At 41.0% G+C, this 23,612-nt stretch overlaps 1 protein-coding gene across 1 annotated transcript in view; it reads left to right on the top strand.

Annotated features, from left to right (window-relative positions):
- NCAPG (non-SMC condensin I complex subunit G) overlaps positions 1-23,612 on the top strand; it is a 102,650-nt gene that overhangs the window by 24,470 nt on the left and 54,568 nt on the right. The window contains exons 10-13 of the mRNA XM_085855961.1: positions 3,041-3,127; positions 5,008-5,193; positions 20,083-20,193; positions 20,325-20,444. Of these exons, the coding sequence (XP_085712087.1) occupies positions 3,041-3,127; positions 5,008-5,193; positions 20,083-20,193; positions 20,325-20,444 (504 nt within the window). The remainder of the gene's footprint in view (positions 1-3,040; positions 3,128-5,007; positions 5,194-20,082; positions 20,194-20,324; positions 20,445-23,612) is intronic.

Genomic DNA, 23,612 nt, shown 5'->3' with positions numbered 1-23,612 from the left:
CCACACGGTCCACCATCAACGTCCTTCTGCTGGAACTACCTGAATCCAGAATCACTGTTCACCTCCACTCCTTTTTCCTTCAGGTCTTCAAGACAGCTGTTCACCACCATCTCAGATTACCTCCTTCCTCCCTCCCCACCCCCCCCATCAAAAACCATGATCTTTTCTACCCCCATTACTCTCACCCCTAACCTCACCTTCTTCCAAATTTCCAGTTTTTCCTTCAGTATCCATCTTGTCCACCCCATGAATTCCCCCTCCTACCCATCATTTCTCCCCACACTCATTGTTTGTCAAAGTGTCCCTCTATTTCATCCTTCAACCCAGCTGTTGGTGTTTCCCCCCTCTTTGTTCTGTTGTGTCGTGATCCGTTCAATGCTCTAGCTTCTTCACAAGCGTTGTCTTTGTTTAAAAAATAAATAAATAAATAAATAATGCAGCCATTGAGATGTGCAGCATTGGGTTTTGACGTTGTCAAAAAATGTCGTCACAATATGGAAGGAGACCAATCAGCTCTTCAGGACATTCAAGGAATGATGTCAAGATCCACTTACCAACACGTCTGGCATTCCTTGAAACTATAACGTGCCATTTTGAGGTATTCCAAAAGTGTTATCAGACTGACAATCTTCTTGTGTCTTTTTAAAGTTAGGAAATTTTAATATGCTGTCCCTTTCAATTATTCACAAAGAATGAGACAAAGCACAGAAACCTAGAACCGGTGAAACCGGATGTCGAGAATGGGGAACTCTGTTTGCCTCACAATGAGGTGGATCCAGGTTTTAAATAGACAGGAGTTGAGGACATCACTGACCATCAGTGAGTTGGTCGAGTGTGTTGGAATTCTCAACAATTCCAAAAAAGCAATGGCAAATCATCGTGTCTATCGGCTTATTCCATGACGAGGAATCTCGATCCAACTCTGATGGCAAAGGAGAAAAACCTTCTGTGCAACAAGTTCTCGAAGAGTTTTGCTTTGACTCTTCGACCTCAATCAATTAAATGACGGAGACCTTGACTGTCGTAGGTGGCAACACCAGGCATTCCTGGATGAGTTTCCTGACATCTGGTGGAGAAACCCTCTGTTAATGTTTTCCCAGGCTGCTCGGCAAAAGTGTGTATCTGGAGATCCAAGGGAAAAGCGAGCAGATGTTACTCCTGAGGACTTCAACAGTAAACACAAACAAACTTCAGAAAACCTGAATAATCTCAAGCTGATCAAAACAAGGAACGCTGGTGGGTGAGGTGCAAACATTGACCGGATCTGCTCATGGGATTACAGGGAGTGCAGAGGCTTCGGGAGATGTGACGCTCTTAGCAAAGTGTGATCATTGCACCATGAGATAGTTTTATAAAACAGAAGTGTGAAAAAGCTTCAGAACTTGTGTTCATCTCGATAAAACCATCAGGTCTCGACACTGCCACTTGCTGCTGGCAATCTCCAAACGACGAGTTCGAGGAAATGTTTTTACAGGAAATTATTTAATTTATACTGAGGAAGTGCAATATCCCATTTGGAGATATTGGGCTGATCAAATTGGAAGAGAAATTTGATGAGGGTATAAAACGGATGTTGCATCATGTTTAATTAGCTCCGACGGTGAAGGAGGTTGTGTTTACACGTCCGTCAGCCTTCACACAGACAGACAATCTCAAAAAGTTGTGAACGGATACGGACGAAACTTGGTGGACGCGTTGGGTAGGTGACAATGACAAATTGATTCAAATTTGGTGAAGATCTGAATCCGGATCCGGATTGAGTTATTTACTATTTATTTATTTTTAGTGAAGGTCAGACAAGGCCAAAAATACGATATCTCGCATGATATTTCAAAAATGTATTGGGCCCGATATGTTCTCGTGGATCAGGCATTGCGTAGTGGAGGTGTGTGCGCTCTACCGAGCGCCCTTCTAGTTCCCCCCCCCCCTGAATTTATGGGGAGATAACATTGATTGGAATCTGGAGTGCAGTGCTTCGACGTTTTGAGAATTTTTGGGAGACAAACTTTCCATTCTGTGGCTTCAATTGGAAAGGAATTTTTCTTCACGTTTACCCTCGCCAAACTTAAAAATGGTCCATTAAGAGATGAGATCGCCGTTTCCGAGAAATAATAATAATGTCTTTTGTGAATAAGTAAACCATTGTGCTCTCGATGAACCACGTTTGTTTACAGCGAAATAAGTGCAAGTGCCGTTTTCACCTGAAAGAATGAAGGTGTTGCAGCCTGTGGAGTATCGGTATAAATACGGATCCTCTTGGTCGACATTGCGCGGTTGTTTTGCACATAAACTACGTGTAAGGGCACATCGAGTGCAACATCACTTGGTGAAGAACACTCAAATTCCTCGAGTATTTTGTTGATAAAACCAAAGTGTAATCGAGAACACCGAATCGAATGCAAATGCTTTTATTTCAGAGAGACGTGCTCTGGGTTCGAGTGTTCTCGAGAGGTCCTGTTGGCATTTTGTTCATTTAAACTGGTTTTAGTTAAAACGACAAAGTAACTTTCTCGAAATCCCATCAGTGCACAGACAGGTTCTGTATTTCTCAAACGGCTGTCAGGAAATTGGCCAAAGCCTGTCTGGTGATTAGCTGCTTTGAGTTGAATTTTCCTCAAATGATAGACACAGCCTGGAAACGACTTGTAGTTTTAGACAGGCCAATGTTTACGGACCCTGTGTGGCCAGGCCAATGTTTACGGACCCTAATACAACTGTGTTTTAAGCTGGAAATATGTTTACAAGAGCTAAATTTTGAAAGTTTACTTGGCTTTTAAATATGAACAACTTATCTCCTGCAGTTTAACTTGAACGGTCGATGGATTTGATGATTTTATAAACTTAACACAGTTGATTGTCGAAGGTCCTGTAATGGCCGAGTAAACACCTGCGCTTGACTTTCTTCGATTGATGGGGAATAAGAATGTACGCCGAACAAGAGATTGACATTGTGAGCGGAGGGAAATGTTTTTACAATGGAGATCCTGATGTGCTGTGATTGTCCTGTAAGATCCTTTTCTTTGGGGTTCGCACGCTCTAGGTAGCGGAAATTGTGTCGGAGTTACGAGATCCCTTTCCGGTTCCTCAACCCATTGATGCTGAAACCGTTCGACAACACGAGCTGGAGGTGAAAGTGTTTCCCTTACTGTTTGTTGTTCATTTATTCTGAACTCTTGTCGTGAAAGTGAATGCTTTTTGAAAATCAAGCTACGGGGCATCACACTTGTTGAGTGACATCCGTACTGAGGTTGCACATTCAAACAAGCCTGTAAAGTTTAACGCACACGCACACGCACACGCACACACACACGCACCGGATGGGGAAAAAGTGGATCCGTGGGACGTGACACTTTAAACTTCATCTGGACTAGCATCGGCCTACGCTGGGACAAAATGTGTACCTGGAAATTATTCTTGGAACATACTATAAACATATTTGGCCTTGCTGGACAACACTCGAGTTTTTGTGAGTTCAACAACAAGTGATGGTGCGATCGCTTCGTGGTCTTCCTCGCCGGATCACGTGTCTAAAAGCCATGATACCTTACGAATTGGAAGTCCGAATCCGCCGAGCGTCACGCCGATGACTCGTTCGTTGCACGTCGTATGCAAATGAGGGCTGAGCGAGCCTCGCACTCTATCTGGGGTTGCAGCGAAGATTGCCATGACTAATTACCCTCTAAGCTGGTGTTAATTGTGATTAAGAGATGATGGGAGATCTGTGGAAAGGAGAGGGATGGGGTGGGGTACACAGGGTATATAAACAATCCCTTTACCCACTGCGGCACATACGTGCCCACAGTATGAGACAAACAATTGGGATTCCTTAATTATCCTCTGCCTTATCTGGGCTTATCAGTCATGTTGTAGGAGAGAGACATTACACAGAGGTATACAAGACGGGAAATACCTGAGCCATGCTCAGCGTGACAAAGCTGGTAAGGATGCAGGTCGTGTCCCTGCAGTTTGTCAGCGCACCATCCCAGGCACTGGAGAACACATAGACGGGAGGAGGAGAGGCATGGCTGGCTGAGTGAGGGTGTGGTGCAGTCGGAAAGCCTAACAACCACAGCACAACCGACTGTGGCGTTGGTCCGGGAGACGTCTCTACACCCCCCCGCCCCCCGCTGCCTGGGATTTTAAAGTTTCTGGCCCAAACCCTTATCCCTGATGTGCTTTGTCCCTCCCTTCTTGCTATTGGGCCAGAGCCCAGTTGAGGGGCAGAGTGACTCCGCCACCCGTCACTCCAATAACCTTGAGGTAAATAACCCTGGCTTGACGGTGCCTTCCGTTCTCCCGCCAAAACTACCGCGTCCAGGCCTAATAAACACTTTAAAAGTATGTCCATAAATTATGGATTGTAAAGGGTAAAACTCCAAATAAATACATTCAAAAGTGATGGCAGTTTTAAAAATTACCATAAGCATGGGTTGGGCATCGCCATCTGCACATATCGAATGAGAAGAGCACTCTGTAGAGAACATACCTCCGCCAGGTTGAACCAGTTGACAATTTGTAACTTGTCGCTGTTTTGTTTTAATCATTCTGTCATGGACATCGATGATGCCTTGAACCTCACTTTGATTTAAAACTCGAGATAAAACCGTCTAAAAGGACAATGAATGGGCCTTTTTGGTCTATCATTTGGGGGGAACAAAGGATCGATTCAAGGCAAACTCCCTCATACCATTCGGCAATGGGTACACAATATTGCTTCGTGTTTTAAATGATCCTGCAATGCTGTTTCGTTCATTGTACAATATTCTTCGGAATTGTTTTTTGTATTCCCATCTGAGTATTTATTTCTTGATGCTGGGATCCCACTCTTAAATCCCACACACTCTTGATTTTTCCATTGTCCATCCTTGTACTTTGTATGAAAGTAACTCTCCATGCTATACATGGACAAGCTTATTCATGAGCCTGAAAATTAGGATGGAAAATGGAAATCAACGATATCCCACCTATTCTCCCTTCCCTGATTTCCCTGCCCTCCCCCTCCATTAGATGGCAAGATTGCGGGTCTGCATTCATGACACTGGAGTGACACTGGACTCCTGCATACAGGCCAAGGATTACGAAAGGGCCGCGGAACTGAAGACCGAGCTACGGCAGTTGCAGACTTCTTGGGAAACGCTTCAAAAACAGAGTAATTTTATTGCTCTGGACTGTACTCACGAAGTCGAGCAGAAGGTGAATGCCCTCGCAAAAGGGAACGGGAGTGCAGTGCATAACCTGTCCACGTTGGGCGTTGGTGAGAGATCTTTTGGTGGCAGAGTTGTGTGAACATCAATGAGGGAGATTGCCTAACATGGCACAAGATTTAATCACCAAGTGTGACGCATTAAATCTGCTAGATATTGATCACCTCACAATGTAAATGAAATCTGCTAGATATTGATCACCTTGCGATATAAATAAACTCTGCCTTTCTGGGCGAAGTCTCGTTCTGAGGCGATGAGCCTCCAGATTGAACGAAGGGCGAGCCCTTGCCCTCGTGGGTGGAGTCGGCTCTGGAGCGAGGAGTCCCACCCACGTCCGCAGCCAGAAACACGTGCGCAATGGCGACCGGGTTGAGTGAGGGACGGTGCCGCTGTTGTGGTTGTTGTAAAAAAAAAAAAAAAACCTAATTGAAAAATAACTCGTAGCGCATACAAGAAATTCCCGTTTTACACAAGGGATGGATTCTAACTATAAACACATTTTTCAAAATAACTGAACTGCTGGGACTGCTGTCTGTTTGTGTGCACAAGGCTTCCAAACCCGTAACATGATCGCCAGATGATATAAATAAACTCTGCGAGATGTTTATCACCGAGCGAAATAAATAAATTCTGCAAGATATTGATCACCTCACGATGTCAATAAACTCTGGCAGATATTGATCACCAAGTGATATAAATAAACTCTGGCAGATGTTGAGCACCAAGCGATGTAAATAAACTCTGCTAGATATTGATCACCAAGCGATATCAATAAACTCTGCCAGATATTGATCATCAAGTGATATAAATAAACTTTGGCAGATGTTGATCACCGAGCGATAAAAATAAACTCTGTTAGATATTGATCACCTCGCGATATAAATAAACTCTGTTAGATATTGATCACTGAACGATATAAATAAACTCTGGCAGATGTTGATCACCGAGCGATATAAATAAACTCTGCCAGATGTTGATCACCAAGCAATATAAATAAACTGTTAGATATTGATCACCAAGCGATATAAATAAACTCTGCTGGATATTTTATCACCGAGCGATATAAATAAACTCTGTTAGATATTGATCACCGAGCGATATATAAATAAACTATGCCAGATATTGATCACCTCGCGATATAAATAAACTCTGCCACATATTGATCACCAAGTGATATAAATAAACTCTGGCAGATTTTGATCACCAAGCGATATAAATAAACTCTGCTGGATATTTTATCACCGAGCGATATAAATAAACTCTGTTAGATATTGATCACCGAGCGATATATAAATAAACTATGCCAGATATTGATCACCTCGCGATATAAATAAACTCTGCCACATATTGATCACCAAGTGATATAAATAAACTCTGGCAGATTTTGATCACCAAGTGCTATACATAAACTCTGTTAGATATTTATCACCAAGCGATACAAGTAAACTCTGGCAGATGTTGATCACCAAGCGATATAAATAAACTGGCAGATGTTGATCACCTCGCGATATAGATAAACTCTGCTCGATATTGATCACCAAGACGGGCGTAGTGGCGTGCGCCTGTAATCCGGATACTCGGAGGCTTGGGTTGGAGGATCGCTTGAGGACGGGAACTCTGCGCTGGGCCACGCTATGAGAGGGTGTCGGGCAGCCCGGAATCATGGCAAAACCCAATCCTTATCCCTGTGTCGTAAGAGGCGACCAGGGTTGCGTCAGGAAGGGCATCCGGCGTAAAACCTGTGCCAAATCAGTATGCGGATCATAACGGATGATCTGCTGTGGCGACCCCTAACGGGAGCAGTCGAAAGACGAACAACACAGATATTGATCACCGAGCGATATAAATAAACTCTGCAAGATATTGATCACATAGCGATATAAATAAACTCTGGCAGATGTTGATCACCAAGCGATATAAATAAACTCTGGCAGATATTGATCACCAAGTGATATAAATAAACTGTGGCAGATGTTGATCAGCAAGTGCTATAAATAAACTCTGTTAGATATTGATCATCAAGTGATATAAATAAACTCTGCCAGATGTTGATCAGCAAGCGATATAAATAAACTCTGCCAGATGTTGATCACCTCGCAATATTCATAAACTCTGTTAGATATTGATCACCAAGCGATATAAGTAAACTCTGGCAGATGTTGATCACCTCGCGATATAAATAAACTCTGCCAGATACTGATCACCTCGCGATATAGATAAACTCTGCTAGATATTGATCACCAAGTGATATAAATAAACTGGCAGATGTTGATCACCAAGTGATATAAATAAACTCTGGCAGATGTTGATCACCAAGCGATATAAATAAACTGGCAGATGTTGATCACCAAGCGATATAAATAAACTGGCAGATATTGATCACAAAGTGATATATAATAAATAAACTGTGGCAGATGTTGATCAGCAAGTGATATAAATAAACTCTGTTAGATATTTATCACCAAGTGATATAAATAAACTCTGGCAGATGTTGATCAGCAAGCGATATAAATAAACTCTGCCAGATGTTGATCACCTCGCAATATTCATAAACTCTGTTAGATATTGATCACCAAGCGATATAAGTAAACTCTGGCAGATGTTGATCACCTCGCGATATAAATAAACTCTGCCAGATACTGATCACCTCGCGATATAGATAAACTCTGCTAGATATTGATCACCAAGTGATATAAATAAACTCTGGCAGATTTTGATCACCAAGCGATGAAAATAAACTCTTAGATATTTATCACCAAGTGATATAAATCAACTGGCAGATGTTGATCACCAAGTGATATAAATAAACTGGCAGATGTTGATCACCTCGCGATATAAATAAACTGGCAGATGTTGATCACCAAGTGATATAAATAAACTCTGGCAGATGTTGATCACCAAGCGATATAAATAAACTCTGGCAGATATTGATCACCAGGTGATATAAATAAACTCTGGCAGATGTTGATCACCAAGCGATATAAATAAACTCTGGCAGATGTTGATCACCGAGCGATATAAATACACTCTGCCAGATGTTGATCACCAAGCAATATAAATAAACTGTTAGATATTGATCACCAAGCGATATAAATAAACTCTGCTGGATATTTATCACCGAGCGATATAAATAAACTCTGTTAGATATTGATCACCGAGCGATATATAAATAAACTATGCCAGATATTGATCACCTCGCGATATAAATAAACTCTGCCACATATTGATCACCAAGTGATAAAAATAAACTCTGCCAGATGTTGATCACCAAGTGATATAAATAAACTCTGGCAGATATTGATCACCAAGTGATATAAATAAACTCTGGCAGATTTTGATCACCAAGCGATAAAAATAAACTCTGTTAGATATTTATCACCAAGTGATATAAATAAACTGGCAGATGTTGATCACCAAGTGATATAAATAAACTCTGGCAGATGTTGATCACCAAGCGATATAAATAAACTGGCAGATGTTGATCACCAAGCGATATAAATAAACTGGCAGATATTGATCACAAAGTGATATATAATAAATAAACTGTGGCAGATGTTGATCAGCAAGTGATATAAATAAACTCTGTTAGATATTTATCACCAAGTGATATAAATAAACTCTGGCAGATGTTGATCAGCAAGCGATATAAATAAACTCTGCCAGATGTTGATCACCTCGCAATATTCATAAACTCTGTTAGATATTGATCACCAAGCGATATAAGTAAACTCTGGCAGATGTTGATCACCTCGCGATATAAATAAACTCTGCCAGATACTGATCACCTCGCGATATAGATAAACTCTGCTAGATATTGATCACCAAGTGATATAAATAAACTCTGGCAGATTTTGATCACCAAGCGATGAAAATAAACTCTTAGATATTTATCACCAAGTGATATAAATCAACTGGCAGATGTTGATCACCAAGTGATATAAATAAACTGGCAGATTTTGATCACCGAGCGATATAAATAAACTCTGTTAGATATTGATCACCTCGCGATATAAATAAACTGGCAGATGTTGATCACCAAGTGATATAAATAAACTCTGGCAGATGTTGATCACCTCGCGATATAAATAAACTCTGCCAGATATTGATCACCTCGCGATATAGATAAACTCTGCCAGATATTGATCACCTCGCGATATAAATAAACTCTGCCAGATATTGATCACCTCGCGATGTAAATAAACTCTGCTAGATATTGATCACCTCGCGATATAAATAAACTGCCAGATATTGATCACCTCACGATATAGATAAACTCTGCCAGATATTGATCACCTCGCGATGTAAATAAACTCTGCTAGATATTGATCACCTCGCGATATAAATAAACTCTGCCAGATATTGATCACCTCACGATATAGATAAACTCTGCCAGATATTGATCACCTCGCGATATAAATAAACTCTGGCAGATTTTGATCACCAAGCGATAAAAATAAACTCTTAGATATTTATCACCAAGTGATATAAATCAACTGGTAGATGTTGATCACCAAGTGATATAAATAAACTCTGGCAGATTTTGATCACCAAGCGATAAAAATAAACTCTTAGATATTTATCACCAAGTGATATAAATCAATTGGCAGATATTGATCACCTCGCGATATAAATAAACTGGCAGATGTTGATCACCAAGTGATATAAATAAACTCTGGCAGATGTTGATCACCAGGTGAAATAAATAAACTCTGGCAGATATTGATCACCAAGCAATATAAATATACTCTGCTCGATGTTGATCACCAAGTGCTATACATAAACTCTGCTAGATATTGATAACCAAGCAATATAAATATACTCTGCTGGATGTTGATCACCAAGTGCTACACATAAACTCTGCTAGATATTGATCACCAAGCAATATAAATAAACTCTGAGATATTTATCACCAAGTGATATAAATCAACTGGTAGATGTTGATCACCAAGTGATATAAATAAACTCTGGCAGATGTTGATCACCGAGCGATATAAATAAACTCTGCCAGATGTTGATCACCAAGCAATATAAACAAACTGTTAGATATTGATCACCAAGCAATATAAATAAACTCTGCTGGATATTTTATCACCGAGCGATATAAATAAACTCTGTTAGATATTGATCACCTCGCTATATAAATAAACTCTGCTAGATGTTGATCACCAAGTGATATACATAAACTCTGCTAGATATTGATCACCAAGCAGTATAAATATACTCTGCTAGATATTGATCACCAAGCAATATAAATATACTCTGCTAGATGTTGATCACCAAGTGCTATACATAAACTCTGTTAGATATTGATCACCAAGCGATACAAGTAAACTCTGGCAGATGTTGATCACCAAGCGATATAAATAAACTCTGCCAGATATTGATCACCTCGCGATATAGATAAACTCTGCTCGATATTGATCACCAAGACGGGCGTAGTGGCGTGCGCCTGTAATCCGGATACTCGGAGGCTTGGGTTGGAGGATCGCTTGAGGACGGGAACTCTGCGCTGGGCCACGCTATGAGAGGGTGTCGGGCAGCCCGGAATCATGGCAAAACCCAATCCTTATCCCTGTGTCGTAAGAGGCGACCAGGGTTGCGTCAGGAAGGGCATCCGGCGTAAAACCTGTGCCAAATCAGTATGCGGATCATAACGGATGATCTGCTGTGGCGACCCCTAACGGGAGCAGTCGAAAGACGAACAACACAGATATTGATCACCGAGCGATATAAATAAACTCTGCAAGATATTGATCACATAGCGATATAAATAAACTCTGGCAGATGTTGATCACCAAGCGATATAAATAAACTCTGGCAGATATTGATCACCAAGTGATATAAATAAACTGTGGCAGATGTTGATCAGCAAGTGCTATAAATAAACTCTGTTAGATATTGATCATCAAGTGATATAAATAAACTCTGCCAGATGTTGATCAGCAAGCGATATAAATAAACTCTGCCAGATGTTGATCACCTCGCAATATTCATAAACTCTGTTAGATATTGATCACCAAGCGATATAAGTAAACTCTGGCAGATGTTGATCACCTCGCGATATAAATAAACTCTGCCAGATACTGATCACCTCGCGATATAGATAAACTCTGCTAGATATTGATCACCAAGTGATATAAATAAACTCTGGCAGATTTTGATCACCTCGCGATATAGATAAACTCTGCTAGATATTGATCACCAAGTGATATAAATAAACTCTGGCAGATTTTGATCACCAAGCGATAAAAATAAACTCTTAGATATTTATCACCAAGTGATATAAATCAACTGGCAGATGTTGATCACCAAGTGATATAAATAAACTGGCAGATTTTGATCACCGAGCGATATAAATAAACTCTGTTAGATATTGATCACCTCACGATATAAATAAACTGGCAGATGTTGATCACCAAGTGATATAAATAAACTCTGGCAGATGTTGATCACCAAGCGATATAAATAAACTGGCAGATGTTGATCACCAAGCGATATAAATAAACTGGCAGATATTGATCACAAAGTGATATATAATAAATAAACTGTGGCAGATGTTGATCAGCAAGTGATATAAATAAACTCTGTTAGATATTTATCACCAAGTGATATAAATAAACTCTGGCAGATGTTGATCAGCAAGCGATATAAATAAACTCTGCCAGATGTTGATCACCTCGCAATATTCATAAACTCTGTTAGATATTGATCACCAAGCGATATAAGTAAACTCTGGCAGATGTTGATCACCTCGCGATATAAATAAACTCTGCCAGATACTGATCACCTCGCGATATAGATAAACTCTGCTAGATATTGATCACCAAGTGATATAAATAAACTCTGGCAGATTTTGATCACCAAGCGATGAAAATAAACTCTTAGATATTTATCACCAAGTGATATAAATCAACTGGCAGATGTTGATCACCAAGTGATATAAATAAACTGGCAGATGTTGATCACCTCGCGATATAAATAAACTGGCAGATGTTGATCACCAAGTGATATAAATAAACTCTGGCAGATGTTGATCACCAAGCGATATAAATAAACTCTGGCAGATATTGATCACCAGGTGATATAAATAAACTCTGGCAGATGTTGATCACCAAGCGATATAAATAAACTCTGGCAGATGTTGATCACCGAGCGATATAAATACACTCTGCCAGATGTTGATCACCAAGCAATATAAATAAACTGTTAGATATTGATCACCAAGCGATATAAATAAACTCTGCTGGATATTTATCACCGAAGCGATATAAATAAACTCTGTTAGATATTGATCACCGGCGATATATAAATAAACTATGCCAGTATTGATCACCTCGCGATATAAATAAACTCTGCCACATATTGATCACCAAGTGATAAAAATAAACTCTGCCAGATGTTGATCACCAAGTGATATAAATAAACTCTGGCAGATATTGATCACCAAGTGATATAAATAAACTCTGGCAGATTTTGATCACCAAGCGATAAAAATAAACTCTGTTAGATATTTATCACCAAGTGATATAAATAAACTGGCAGATGTTGATCACCAAGTGATATAAATAAACTCTGGCAGATGTTGATCACCAAGCGATATAAATAAACTGGCAGATGTTGATCACCAAGCGATATAAATAAACTGGCAGATATTGATCACAAAGTGATATATAATAAATAAACTGTGGCAGATGTTGATCAGCAAGTGATATAAATAAACTCTGTTAGATATTTATCACCAAGTGATATAAATAAACTCTGGCAGATGTTGATCAGCAAGCGATATAAATAAACTCTGCCAGATGTTGATCACCTCGCAATATTCATAAACTCTGTTAGATATTGATCACCAAGCGATATAAGTAAACTCTGGCAGATGTTGATCACCTCGCGATATAAATAAACTCTGCCAGATACTGATCACCTCGCGATATAGATAAACTCTGCTAGATATTGATCACCAAGTGATATAAATAAACTCTGGCAGATTTTGATCACCAAGCGATGAAAATAAACTCTTAGATATTTATCACCAAGTGATATAAATCAACTGGCAGATGTTGATCACCAAGTGATATAAATAAACTGGCAGATTTTGATCACCGAGCGATATAAATAAACTCTGTTAGATATTGATCACCTCGCGATATAAATAAACTGGCAGATGTTGATCACCAAGTGATATAAATAAACTCTGGCAGATGTTGATCACCTCGCGATATAAATAAACTCTGCCAGATATTGATCACCTCGCGATATAGATAAACTCTGCCAGATATTGATCACCTCGCGATATAAATAAACTCTGCCAGATATTGATCACCTCGCGATGTAAATAAACTCTGCTAGATATTGATCACCTCGCGATATAAATAAACTGCCAGATATTGATCACCTCACGATATAGATAAACTCTGCCAGATATTGATCACCTCGCGATGTAAATAAACTCTGCTAGATATTGATCACCTCGCGATATAAATAAACTCTGCCAGATATTGATCACCTCACGATATAGATAAACTCTGCCAGATATTGATCACCTCGCGATATAAATAAACTCTGGCAGATTTTGATCACCAAGCGATAAAAATAAACTCTTAGATATTTATCACCAAGTGATATAAATCAACTGGTAGATGTTGATCACCAAGTGATATAAATAAACTCTGGCAGATTTTGATCACCAAGCGATAAAAATAAACTCTTAGATATTTATCACCAAGTGATATAAATCAATTGGCAGATATTGATCACCTCGCGATATAAATAAACTGGCAGATGTTGATCACCAAGTGATATAAATAAACTCTGGCAGATGTTGATCACCAGGTGAAATAAATAAACTCTGGCAGATATTGATCACCAAGCAATATAAATATACTCTGCTCGATGTTGATCACCAAGTGCTATACATAAACTCTGCTAGATATTGATCACCAAGCAATATAAATAAACTCTGAGATATTTATCACCAAGTGATATAAATCAACTGGTAGATGTTGATCACCAAGTGATATAAATAAACTCTGGCAGATGTTGATCACCGAGCGATATAAATAAACTCTGCCAGATGTTGATCACCAAGCAATATAAACAAACTGTTAGATATTGATCACCAAGCAATATAAATAAACTCTGCTGGATATTTTATCACCGAGCGATATAAATAAACTCTGTTAGATATTGATCACCTCGCTATATAAATAAACTCTGCTAGATGTTGATCACCAAGTGATATACATAAACTCTGCTAGATATTGATCACCAAGCAGTATAAATATACTCTGCTAGATATTGATCACCAAGCAATATAAATATACTCTGCTAGATGTTGATCACCAAGTGCTATACATAAACTCTGTTAGATATTGATCACCAAGCGATACAAGTAAACTCTGGCAGATGTTGATCACCAAGCGATATAAATAAACTCTGCCAGATATTGATCACCTCGCGATATAGATAAACTCTGCTCGATATTGATCACCAAGACGGGCGTAGTGGCGTGCGCCTGTAATCCGGATACTCGGAGGCTTGGGTTGGAGGATCGCTTGAGGACGGGAACTCTGCGCTGGGCCACGCTATGAGAGGGTGTCGGGCAGCCCGGAATCATGGCAAAACCCAATCCTTATCCCTGTGTCGTAAGAGGCGACCAGGGTTGCGTCAGGAAGGGCATCCGGCGTAAAACCTGTGCCAAATCAGTATGCGGATCATAACGGATGATCTGCTGTGGCGACCCCTAACGGGAGCAGTCGAAAGACGAACAACACAGATATTGATCACCGAGCGATATAAATAAACTCTGCAAGATATTGATCACATAGCGATATAAATAAACTCTGGCAGATGTTGATCACATAGCGATATAAATAAACTCTGGCAGATATTGATCACCAAGTGATATAAATAAACTGTGGCAGATGTTGATCAGCAAGTGCTATAAATAAACTCTGTTAGATATTGATCATCAAGTGATATAAATAAACTCTGCCAGATGTTGATCAGCAAGCGATATAAATAAACTCTGCCAGATGTTGATCACCTCGCAATATTCATAAACTCTGTTAGATATTGATCACCAAGCGATATAAGTAAACTCTGGCAGATGTTGATCACCTCGCGATATAAATAAACTCTGCCAGATACTGATCACCTCGCGATATAGATAAACTCTGCTAGATATTGATCACCAAGTGATATAAATAAACTCTGGCAGATTTTGATCACCTCGCGATATAGATAAACTCTGCTAGATATTGATCACCAAGTGATATAAATAAACTCTGGCAGATTTTGATCACCAAGCGATAAAAATAAACTCTTAGATATTTATCACCAAGTGATATAAATCAACTGGCAGATGTTGATCACCAAGTGATATAAATAAACTGGCAGATTTTGATCACCGAGCGATATAAATAAACTCTGTTAGATATTGATCACCTCACGATATAAATAAACTGGCAGATGTTGATCACCAAGTGATATAAATAAACTCTGGCAGATGTTGATCACCAGGTGAAATAAATAAACTCTGGCAGATATTGATCACCAAGCAATATTAATAAACTCTGCTAGATGTTGATCACAAAGTGCTATACATAAACTCTGCTAGATATTGATCACCAAGCAATATAAATATACTCTGCTAGATATTGATCACCAAGCGATATAAATAAACTCTGCGCGATATTGATCACCAAGCGATATAAATAAACTCTGCTCGATATTGATCACCAAGACGGGCGTAGTGGTGTGCGCCTGTAATCCGGATACTCGGAGGCTTGGGTTGGAGGATCGCTTGAGGACGGGAACTCTGCGCTGGGCCACGCTATGAGAGGGTGTCGGGCAGCCCGGAATCATGGCAAAACCCAATCCTTATCCCTGTGTCGTAAGAGGCGACCAGGGTTGCGTCAGGAAGGGCATCCGGCGTAAAACCTATGCCAAATCAGTATGCGGATCATAACGGATGATCTGCTGTGGCGACCCCCAACGGGAGCAGTCGAAAGACGAACAACACAGATATTGATCACCGAGCGATATAAATAAACTCTGCAAGATATTGATCACCCAGCAATGTAAATGAACTCTGCAAGATATTGATCACATAGCGATATAAATAAACTCTGGCAGATATTGATCACATAGCGATATAAATAAACTCTGCAAGATATTGATCACATAGCGATATAAATAAACTCTGGCAGATGTTGATCACCAAGTGATATAAATAAACTCTGCCAGATGTTGATCACCAAGCGATATAAATAAACTCTGGCAGATGTTGATCACCAAGTGATATAAATAAACTCTGGCAGATGTTGATCAGCAAGCGATATAAATAAACTCTGCCAGATGTTGATCACCTCGCAATATTCATAAACTCTGTTAGATATTGATCACCAAGCGATATAAATAAACTCTGCTAGATATTGATCACCTCGCGATATAGATAAACTCTGCTAGATATTGATCACCTCGAGATATAAATAAACTCTGCCAGATATTGATCACCTTGCGATATAGATAAACTCTGCCAGATATTGATCACCTCGCGATATAGATAAACTCTGCTAGATATTGATCACCAAGTGATATAAATAAACTCTGGCAGATTTTGATCACCAAGCGATAAAAATAAACTCTTAGATATTTATCACCAAGTGATATAAATCAATTGGCAGATATTGATCACCTCACGATATAAATAAACTGGCAGATGTTGATCACCAAGTGATATAAATAAACTCTGGCAGATGTTGATCACCAGGTGAAATAAATAAACTGGCAGATATTGATCACCAAGCAATATTAATAAACTCTGCTAGATGTTGATCACAAAGTGCTATACATAAACTCTGCTAGATATTGATCACCTCGCTATATAAATAAACTCTGCTGGATGTTGATCACCAAGTGATATACATAAACTCTGCGAGATATTGATCACCAAGCAATATAAATATACTCTGCTAGATGTTGATCACCAAGTGCTATACATAAACTCTGCTAGATATTGATCACCAAGCAATATAAATAAACTCTGCTAGATGTTGATCACCAAGTGATATACATAAACTCTGCTAGATATTGATCACCAAGCAATATAAATATACTCTGCTAGATATTGATCACCAAGCGATATAAATAAACTCTGCGCGATATTGATCACCAAGCGATATAAATAAACTCTGCTCGATATTGATCACCAAGACGGGCGTAGTGGTGTGCGCCTGTAATCCGGATACTCGGAGGCTTGGGTTGGAGGATCGCTTGAGGACGGGAACTCTGCGCTGGGCCACGCTATGAGAGGGTGTCGGGCAGCCCGGAATCATGGCAAAACCCAATCCTTATCCCTGTGTCGTAAGAGGCGACCAGGGTTGCGTCAGGAAGGGCATCCGGCGTAAAACCTGTGCCAAATCAGTATGCGGATCATAACGGATGATCTGCTGTGGCGACCCCTAACGGGAGCAGTCGAAAGACGAACAACACAGATATTGATCACCGAGCCATATAAATAAACTCTGCAAGATATTGATCACCCAGCAATGTAAATGAACTCTGCAAGATATTGATCACATAGCGATATAAATAAACTCTGGCAGATATTGATCACATAGCGATATAAATAAACTCTGCTAGATATTGATCATACGTATACAGGTATATACACGAGTGACAGGTCTGTGTTGGCCAAAAAAAACAAAAATCCAGGTTGTGTGCATGAAGTAAAAACATCTACTGCTGGTAGATTCAAAACACCTCACTACATTAAAAAACGTGGGGACAGGAATACTGTCCTGTAAATGGTGGAGACTTGTAATATCCTCCCCCACCTGGAGGTGGCGCTACATGATACACATTTACATAGAGAATCTGCTCCCTCCCCCCTCCCCTCACCCCCTGCCTCCGAGACCACCGGCAAAGATAAAAAAAAACCCCTATACGTTAATTGGGGTCATGCTGATCCAATGTATCAAGTCCGGATGAAATCTGCCCATAACTGTGGGAGTAGCACAACTACCAAACACTGGTGCATGAATTATCGTAAGGATGTACTCGACATTGATCCTTTTATTCGGAATGCCCCAAAAACGGGACGAGTCACGTCAGCCATTTGAAATTTTCTCAATAAGATGGACAAATGTGGACAAAACTGGGGTGTTTGTGATGAATGGCAAGAGCAGGATGAAAAAGTCTTTTGGAGACACCAGAACGATCCACAACACATCGAAGGAATGTATGACATCATGTATTTGGTCCAAATTGCATTCTTGTGACCATCAATGCTTCCTGCTCACCTATATTTCTTTATTGGAGGAAGGTACAAACTGGTGAACGAGAATCAAATTGGTGTAAGAGATTCCAACAGCTTTTTACCGACCCAATTGGAGGAGACTAGCTGAAGGAATGATTGGTACAAGTGGGCAGCAGAAACTTTTGGCTCTTGCATCTCCCTGAAAATGGTTTGATTGGAGGATCCACAGCAGCATTTGAGGAATGTATTAAATTTGGAGAGAACTTGGAGATGACGAGTTCCTGGAGAGGGGCTCCACCAGGTGGAATTTTGCTTCGAAAGCTGACATTGCTGGAGGCTTTCTGCCTTCTGAGTTTCTGTGAGTGCAGGTCTGCTCCAGTTGTTGAGCATTAAGACAGCTATCGCCACAAAAGACGAATTAAGGATGAGATGAACCGTGTCAGAAGAGAGGACGTCAAATAGGGTGTCGTCGCTGCATTGAGGAAAATGCAACAGCAGGCTGTCTGTTGTGTGGTTGTGGAGCGGCACGGAGCTTTGGATATTCTTGGGTGTCTGGTTCGTCTACTGCCGGTTTAAATAGTTTTGCTTGAATTATTCCCTCCACCACGAAAGGTGGACGGAAGTTATGTTTTCACCCCTGTCTGTCTGTCTGTCTGTCTGTCTCTCTGTCGTTTTGTCTGTGAGCTGGATATCTCAAAAATTGGAGACGGATGCAGATGAAACTTGGTGGACAGATTGTGAGTGTGACGAGATCAAGCCGATTAGATTTTGATGAAGATCTGGATGCAGGTCTGGCCTACGTGTGGGATACAAAATTTAAACTGTTGAGCCTGGTGGAGGTATGCACTCTACCAATTGCCATTCTAGTTGTACTGTAATGTATATGTAACTGAACTCGGGATCGAAGAGGGCCTTCCTCGTTAACAGCACCTTCCTTCCGGCGCAATGTCGTATCCCGATAGGTTCCCATTCCTTTGGGGCAGTGAGTGTGCCTCAGAGGCCGCAACTTGATTGCTACGGGCACGGTCCGCAACACTGGTTCGGTCAATAATTTGGAGTTTGGCAAGGGTCACAATGGCCGATTTTGTGGAAGACAATGGGATCTTCAACATCCACCAACAATACTGGTCCGCAGCCGATGGATGGCGCTCTATGGTGCAGTACCTCGCCCACGAAGCATGAGGCTGATCGGTTATTGTCATGTGAGAAATCAAACTCGGAATAGAAAACTCAAAGGTGAGTGAACAGTGAATAACTCAAACCATTTCATTCTTATGTTTGTCTCCTCCTCCTCATCCTCCTCCTCCTCATCCTCATCCTCATCCTCATCCTCCTCCTCCTCCTCCTGGAATTAGCAACTACATTATCAAGTGTGCGACTTCTGAACTATGTTGTCAGCTCCAAATAAACAAGTTCGGGACACACCTCTAATATTTGAAGACCAAACGGTGGGAATTGGAAGGAAGTGGGGTTGGTGGATGAGGTGTTCTTGGGAGGGGGGAGATGATTTGTTGTGTTGGCCTGAAAATAATCACATTCTTTCACCTTGTATTTGTTGCTTGCTCTCAAGGAGCTCTGTATTGTTGGTTCCACTGAACTGAGATGGTTCTCGCACAGTGTGACGCTTCCTCTTTGCTGCGCTGCCTTGCTCTGCTTGAAGAGTTGTTGAAAGGCTGTCTTCCAGGCCCTGCAATCAGCCCTACTCTGCTGGAGCTTTTGAACACTTTGGTAATTTTTGGGTTGGTTTTGCTTCGAGTCAAGTTGTGATTTATTGTTTAGCACCTTTAATAAAATAAAATAAAGTCTCAGTTTTACAAATTGCCTCTTGGATGTTCAGTGCTTCTTTGTTTGTCCTGCAGGTGCTGACGAGTGTGACGAGCGAGGACCCAGCAGTGAGAGAGGTAGCGGTGCGTTCTCTCGGTGGGATTGGACTGCTCAGTTGTCCAGTGGCCTGTCAGCACCTTCCTCTGCTCCTGCAGGTAGTCAAACTGGCACGTGGTGCTTGGTGTTGAATGCAATTGATTGTAAGTAATTAAAAGGAATATCATTGAAATAGTGCACAGGTCAATCTGCCATCCCTAAAGTAACTTTGATCTCATCCTCTTTTATCGAAAAAAACAGTTCACGGTGGAATCTTGGCCATCCCACCATGTGCCCCAACCCCTATATCTTTTCTTCTGGATTCCGTCATTCCTCAACTCATTTGAAAATACAACTGCCATGTACATGATCGGTCTTTCAAAATGTTTATCTTTGTCATTTACCAAAATCAATTGGTAATCTGTTGTGGCTTCTTGTTCTTTCATTGTGATACGATCTGTTTATGCCGTGCATGCATTCAACCAGGATAGGTATCGGTGAGTAATGCTAGTACATGATGGTTAATCAATCTTTCCAGAAATGTCTGAGACTAGCATATTGAACCAGGATAGGTACCGGTCAGTAACATTTGTTATCCAGTCGTCTGGATTGGTCCTTAACATTTGCTGCCCAGTCGGTAGCTACTGGAACAGTTGATAACTATTGGATGGGTCCGTATGAGTACACTGCAGTAACTGTATTTGCTGTTTTGGTTCAAAGTTAAAATGTGAAGTTGTTTCACAATAAATATGAGATCTGACTTCTAAAAGCAGCGTAACAGATACTCTCGGTCCAAATTGAGTCTGAACGTGAGGTTTGACTTTCAATATAACATTTCTTGTTTGGGGGAGTCTTCGTTTGTGACGTGTCTCGTCGGCAGGAGTCGATCCCCGAACCAGAATCTCCAGTGTTTTTTTTTACTGTCGAGTGAAACACTAACAACGCCAACGTAGATGTGAAATTTCACCCTCTGAATGACTTCCGATTGCTGTACCCGAAAATGCAATTTGTTTGAAGGATTGCTTTTGCTGTAAAAGTTAGTTTTGAGGGTAACAATGGAGGCGATTTATTGAAAGAATGAAAAACTGACTCGTCTTAATCGTCCTCGACTGATTTGGCCGGAGGGGACGATTGGTTTGCTCTCCGTTTGTATCTGTCCGCCATCTCATGTGTTTTTTTTTTTATTTTTTTTATTTTTTTTTACTTTTTTCCCATACCCTTTAACGTATTTAACTGAAACTTGGTACATGGCTTCATTACGATAAATCACAGAACAAGTTTGAGTTTCGAAGAGGTTCTTCAATTTTTCCGAGTTATGCCCTTTTTAAACTTAGACAAGTCTGGAGACGACGATGGTTCACGAGCGGTATTTGACGATGTAGATTGTTTCCGAAGTCAAGGATGAGACAATGTGATAATTTTTAACCAAGTTATAAAAATGATCAACATGGTGTGGTACGGGTGACAGGTTATTTGCTGCAAAATTTCAAAAACCCGGTTTCGTTCAACAACTTTCAAAATTTGACCTTTGCATAACCTTTAAAGGTCACAAAACAATGTTGTGGACATTGAAACAAGGAAACAGGTTACGTGCTATAGCTTATTGGAGTTAGTTCATCGAAGAAGGTTGAAAACCCGGTTCGATTCCGACAACTTTGAAAATTTGACCTTTGTGAACTTTAAAGGTCAAAGATCAAGGATCATGACCTTTGGTGCAAAACTTCCTCTGGAACATTCCAGGAACAATATAACGTCATAGAGTTATATGGCATTTCGCACTCCTCTGATTATCCATACTTTGATGAAATCAGCGTAAAAACAAACTTGAAGGGGGCGCCACGGGCAAGGTGTTCGAGATAGAGCAAAATGGTTTCAAGACTTTAGGTGGGGAATGACCTTTTTTTTTTCTCTCTTTTTTTTTTTTTTGTATACCTTGGTCGAGGCTTGTATGAGAGCAAACACACAACTCACAGCAAGGAGGCATGAGACAAGAGGGGTGGGAGTGGAAGGGACAAAGCAGTGGGGAACAGACACATTAGGTGAACTGTGGAAGGGAGAGGGATGGGGATGGGACGGGGAACATGGCGAAGAGAAGATGGACATTACAGGGACTTTCAGGAAGGAAAGCAGGGGAATTGAAGGAAGTGGGCTTGGGTGGATTATCGGGGGTAGAAAAGATCGAGGATTTGGATGGGGGAAGATAAGAGGTGGTGGTGAACAGCTGTTTTGAAAGCCTGGAGGGAAGAATGGGAAAGAATAGAGTGAGGAAGTTTATTCCAAAGGTGGGAAAAAAGAGGAATGAAAGAGTGAAGATGAGCAGTGATTCGTGATTTTGGTAGTTTTACCAGAAGGGGGTTGTTGGCGGACCTTGAGCGCCCTGTGGAAATGTGGTGGGGACAAATCGCAGAGAGCAGGGGGGGCAAGGCTGGAGAGGAGTCGGTAGAAGACAGAAAGACCACCGACCAACCTGCGGTGATTGAGTGAGAGGCCCAAAGACTCAGCTTCATTGTGGGAGATGCCGATGATCTTAAATGCCCTGGTTTCGACAGCGTGAAGCCGAGAAAGGTGGGAGGCAGGAGCACCAGCCCAGAGGAGAGAGCATCAGGCTACGGACAAAAGCTTTGTAAGTGGTCAGGAGCTCAAGAGGGCCGAGGAAGGACTTTGCACGACGGAGGATTCCCAGTCGGCGACTGGCTTTTAAGGCGAGGTTGGAAATGTGACTTTCCCAGGAAAGGTCATGGCAGATAGTGAGACCCAGAAGCTTGAAAGAAAAGACTTCTTCCAGAGGATTGTTGAGAAAGTGGATGGGTGGGTTTTGTAAACGGTCCTTTCGAAGAGACATAGTGAGTGTGTGAGATTTGTCTGGATTGAAAGACATGTTCCACGTGTTGGACCAGTTTGTGATTTTATCCAGATCTGCAGTGAGCGAAGAAGCTGCTGCTTGCCAGTCTGAGGGATGACAGATGGTACGGCAGAGGGTGGAGTCGTCGGCAAAGAGAAATAGAGGATTTTCCAGAGAGTCCGAGAGATCATTGATGAAAACCAGAAAAAGAACAAGGCCCAGAACGCTACCTTGAGGAACTCCAGCCTGGACAGGAAGAGGGGATGAAAGAATTCCATTTAGGGCCACACGTTGACTGCGACAGGAGAGGAAGTCTGCGAGCCATGAGTGGAGATGGCCTTGAATACCATGGGAAGAGAGTTTGGTGAGTAGGGCAGGTTGCCAGACTGTGTCAAAAGCACGTGATATGTCCAGGGATACGGCTCGGATTTCCTGTCTGGCATTG

Source organism: Eptatretus burgeri, chromosome 15 (assembly GCF_056783735.1).
Source record: "Eptatretus burgeri isolate ZD-2024b chromosome 15, Ebu_testis_v1, whole genome shotgun sequence".
Classification (NCBI taxonomy): domain Eukaryota; kingdom Metazoa; phylum Chordata; class Myxini; order Myxiniformes; family Myxinidae; genus Eptatretus; species Eptatretus burgeri.
This window is presented reverse-complemented; position numbering and strand designations above follow the sequence as displayed.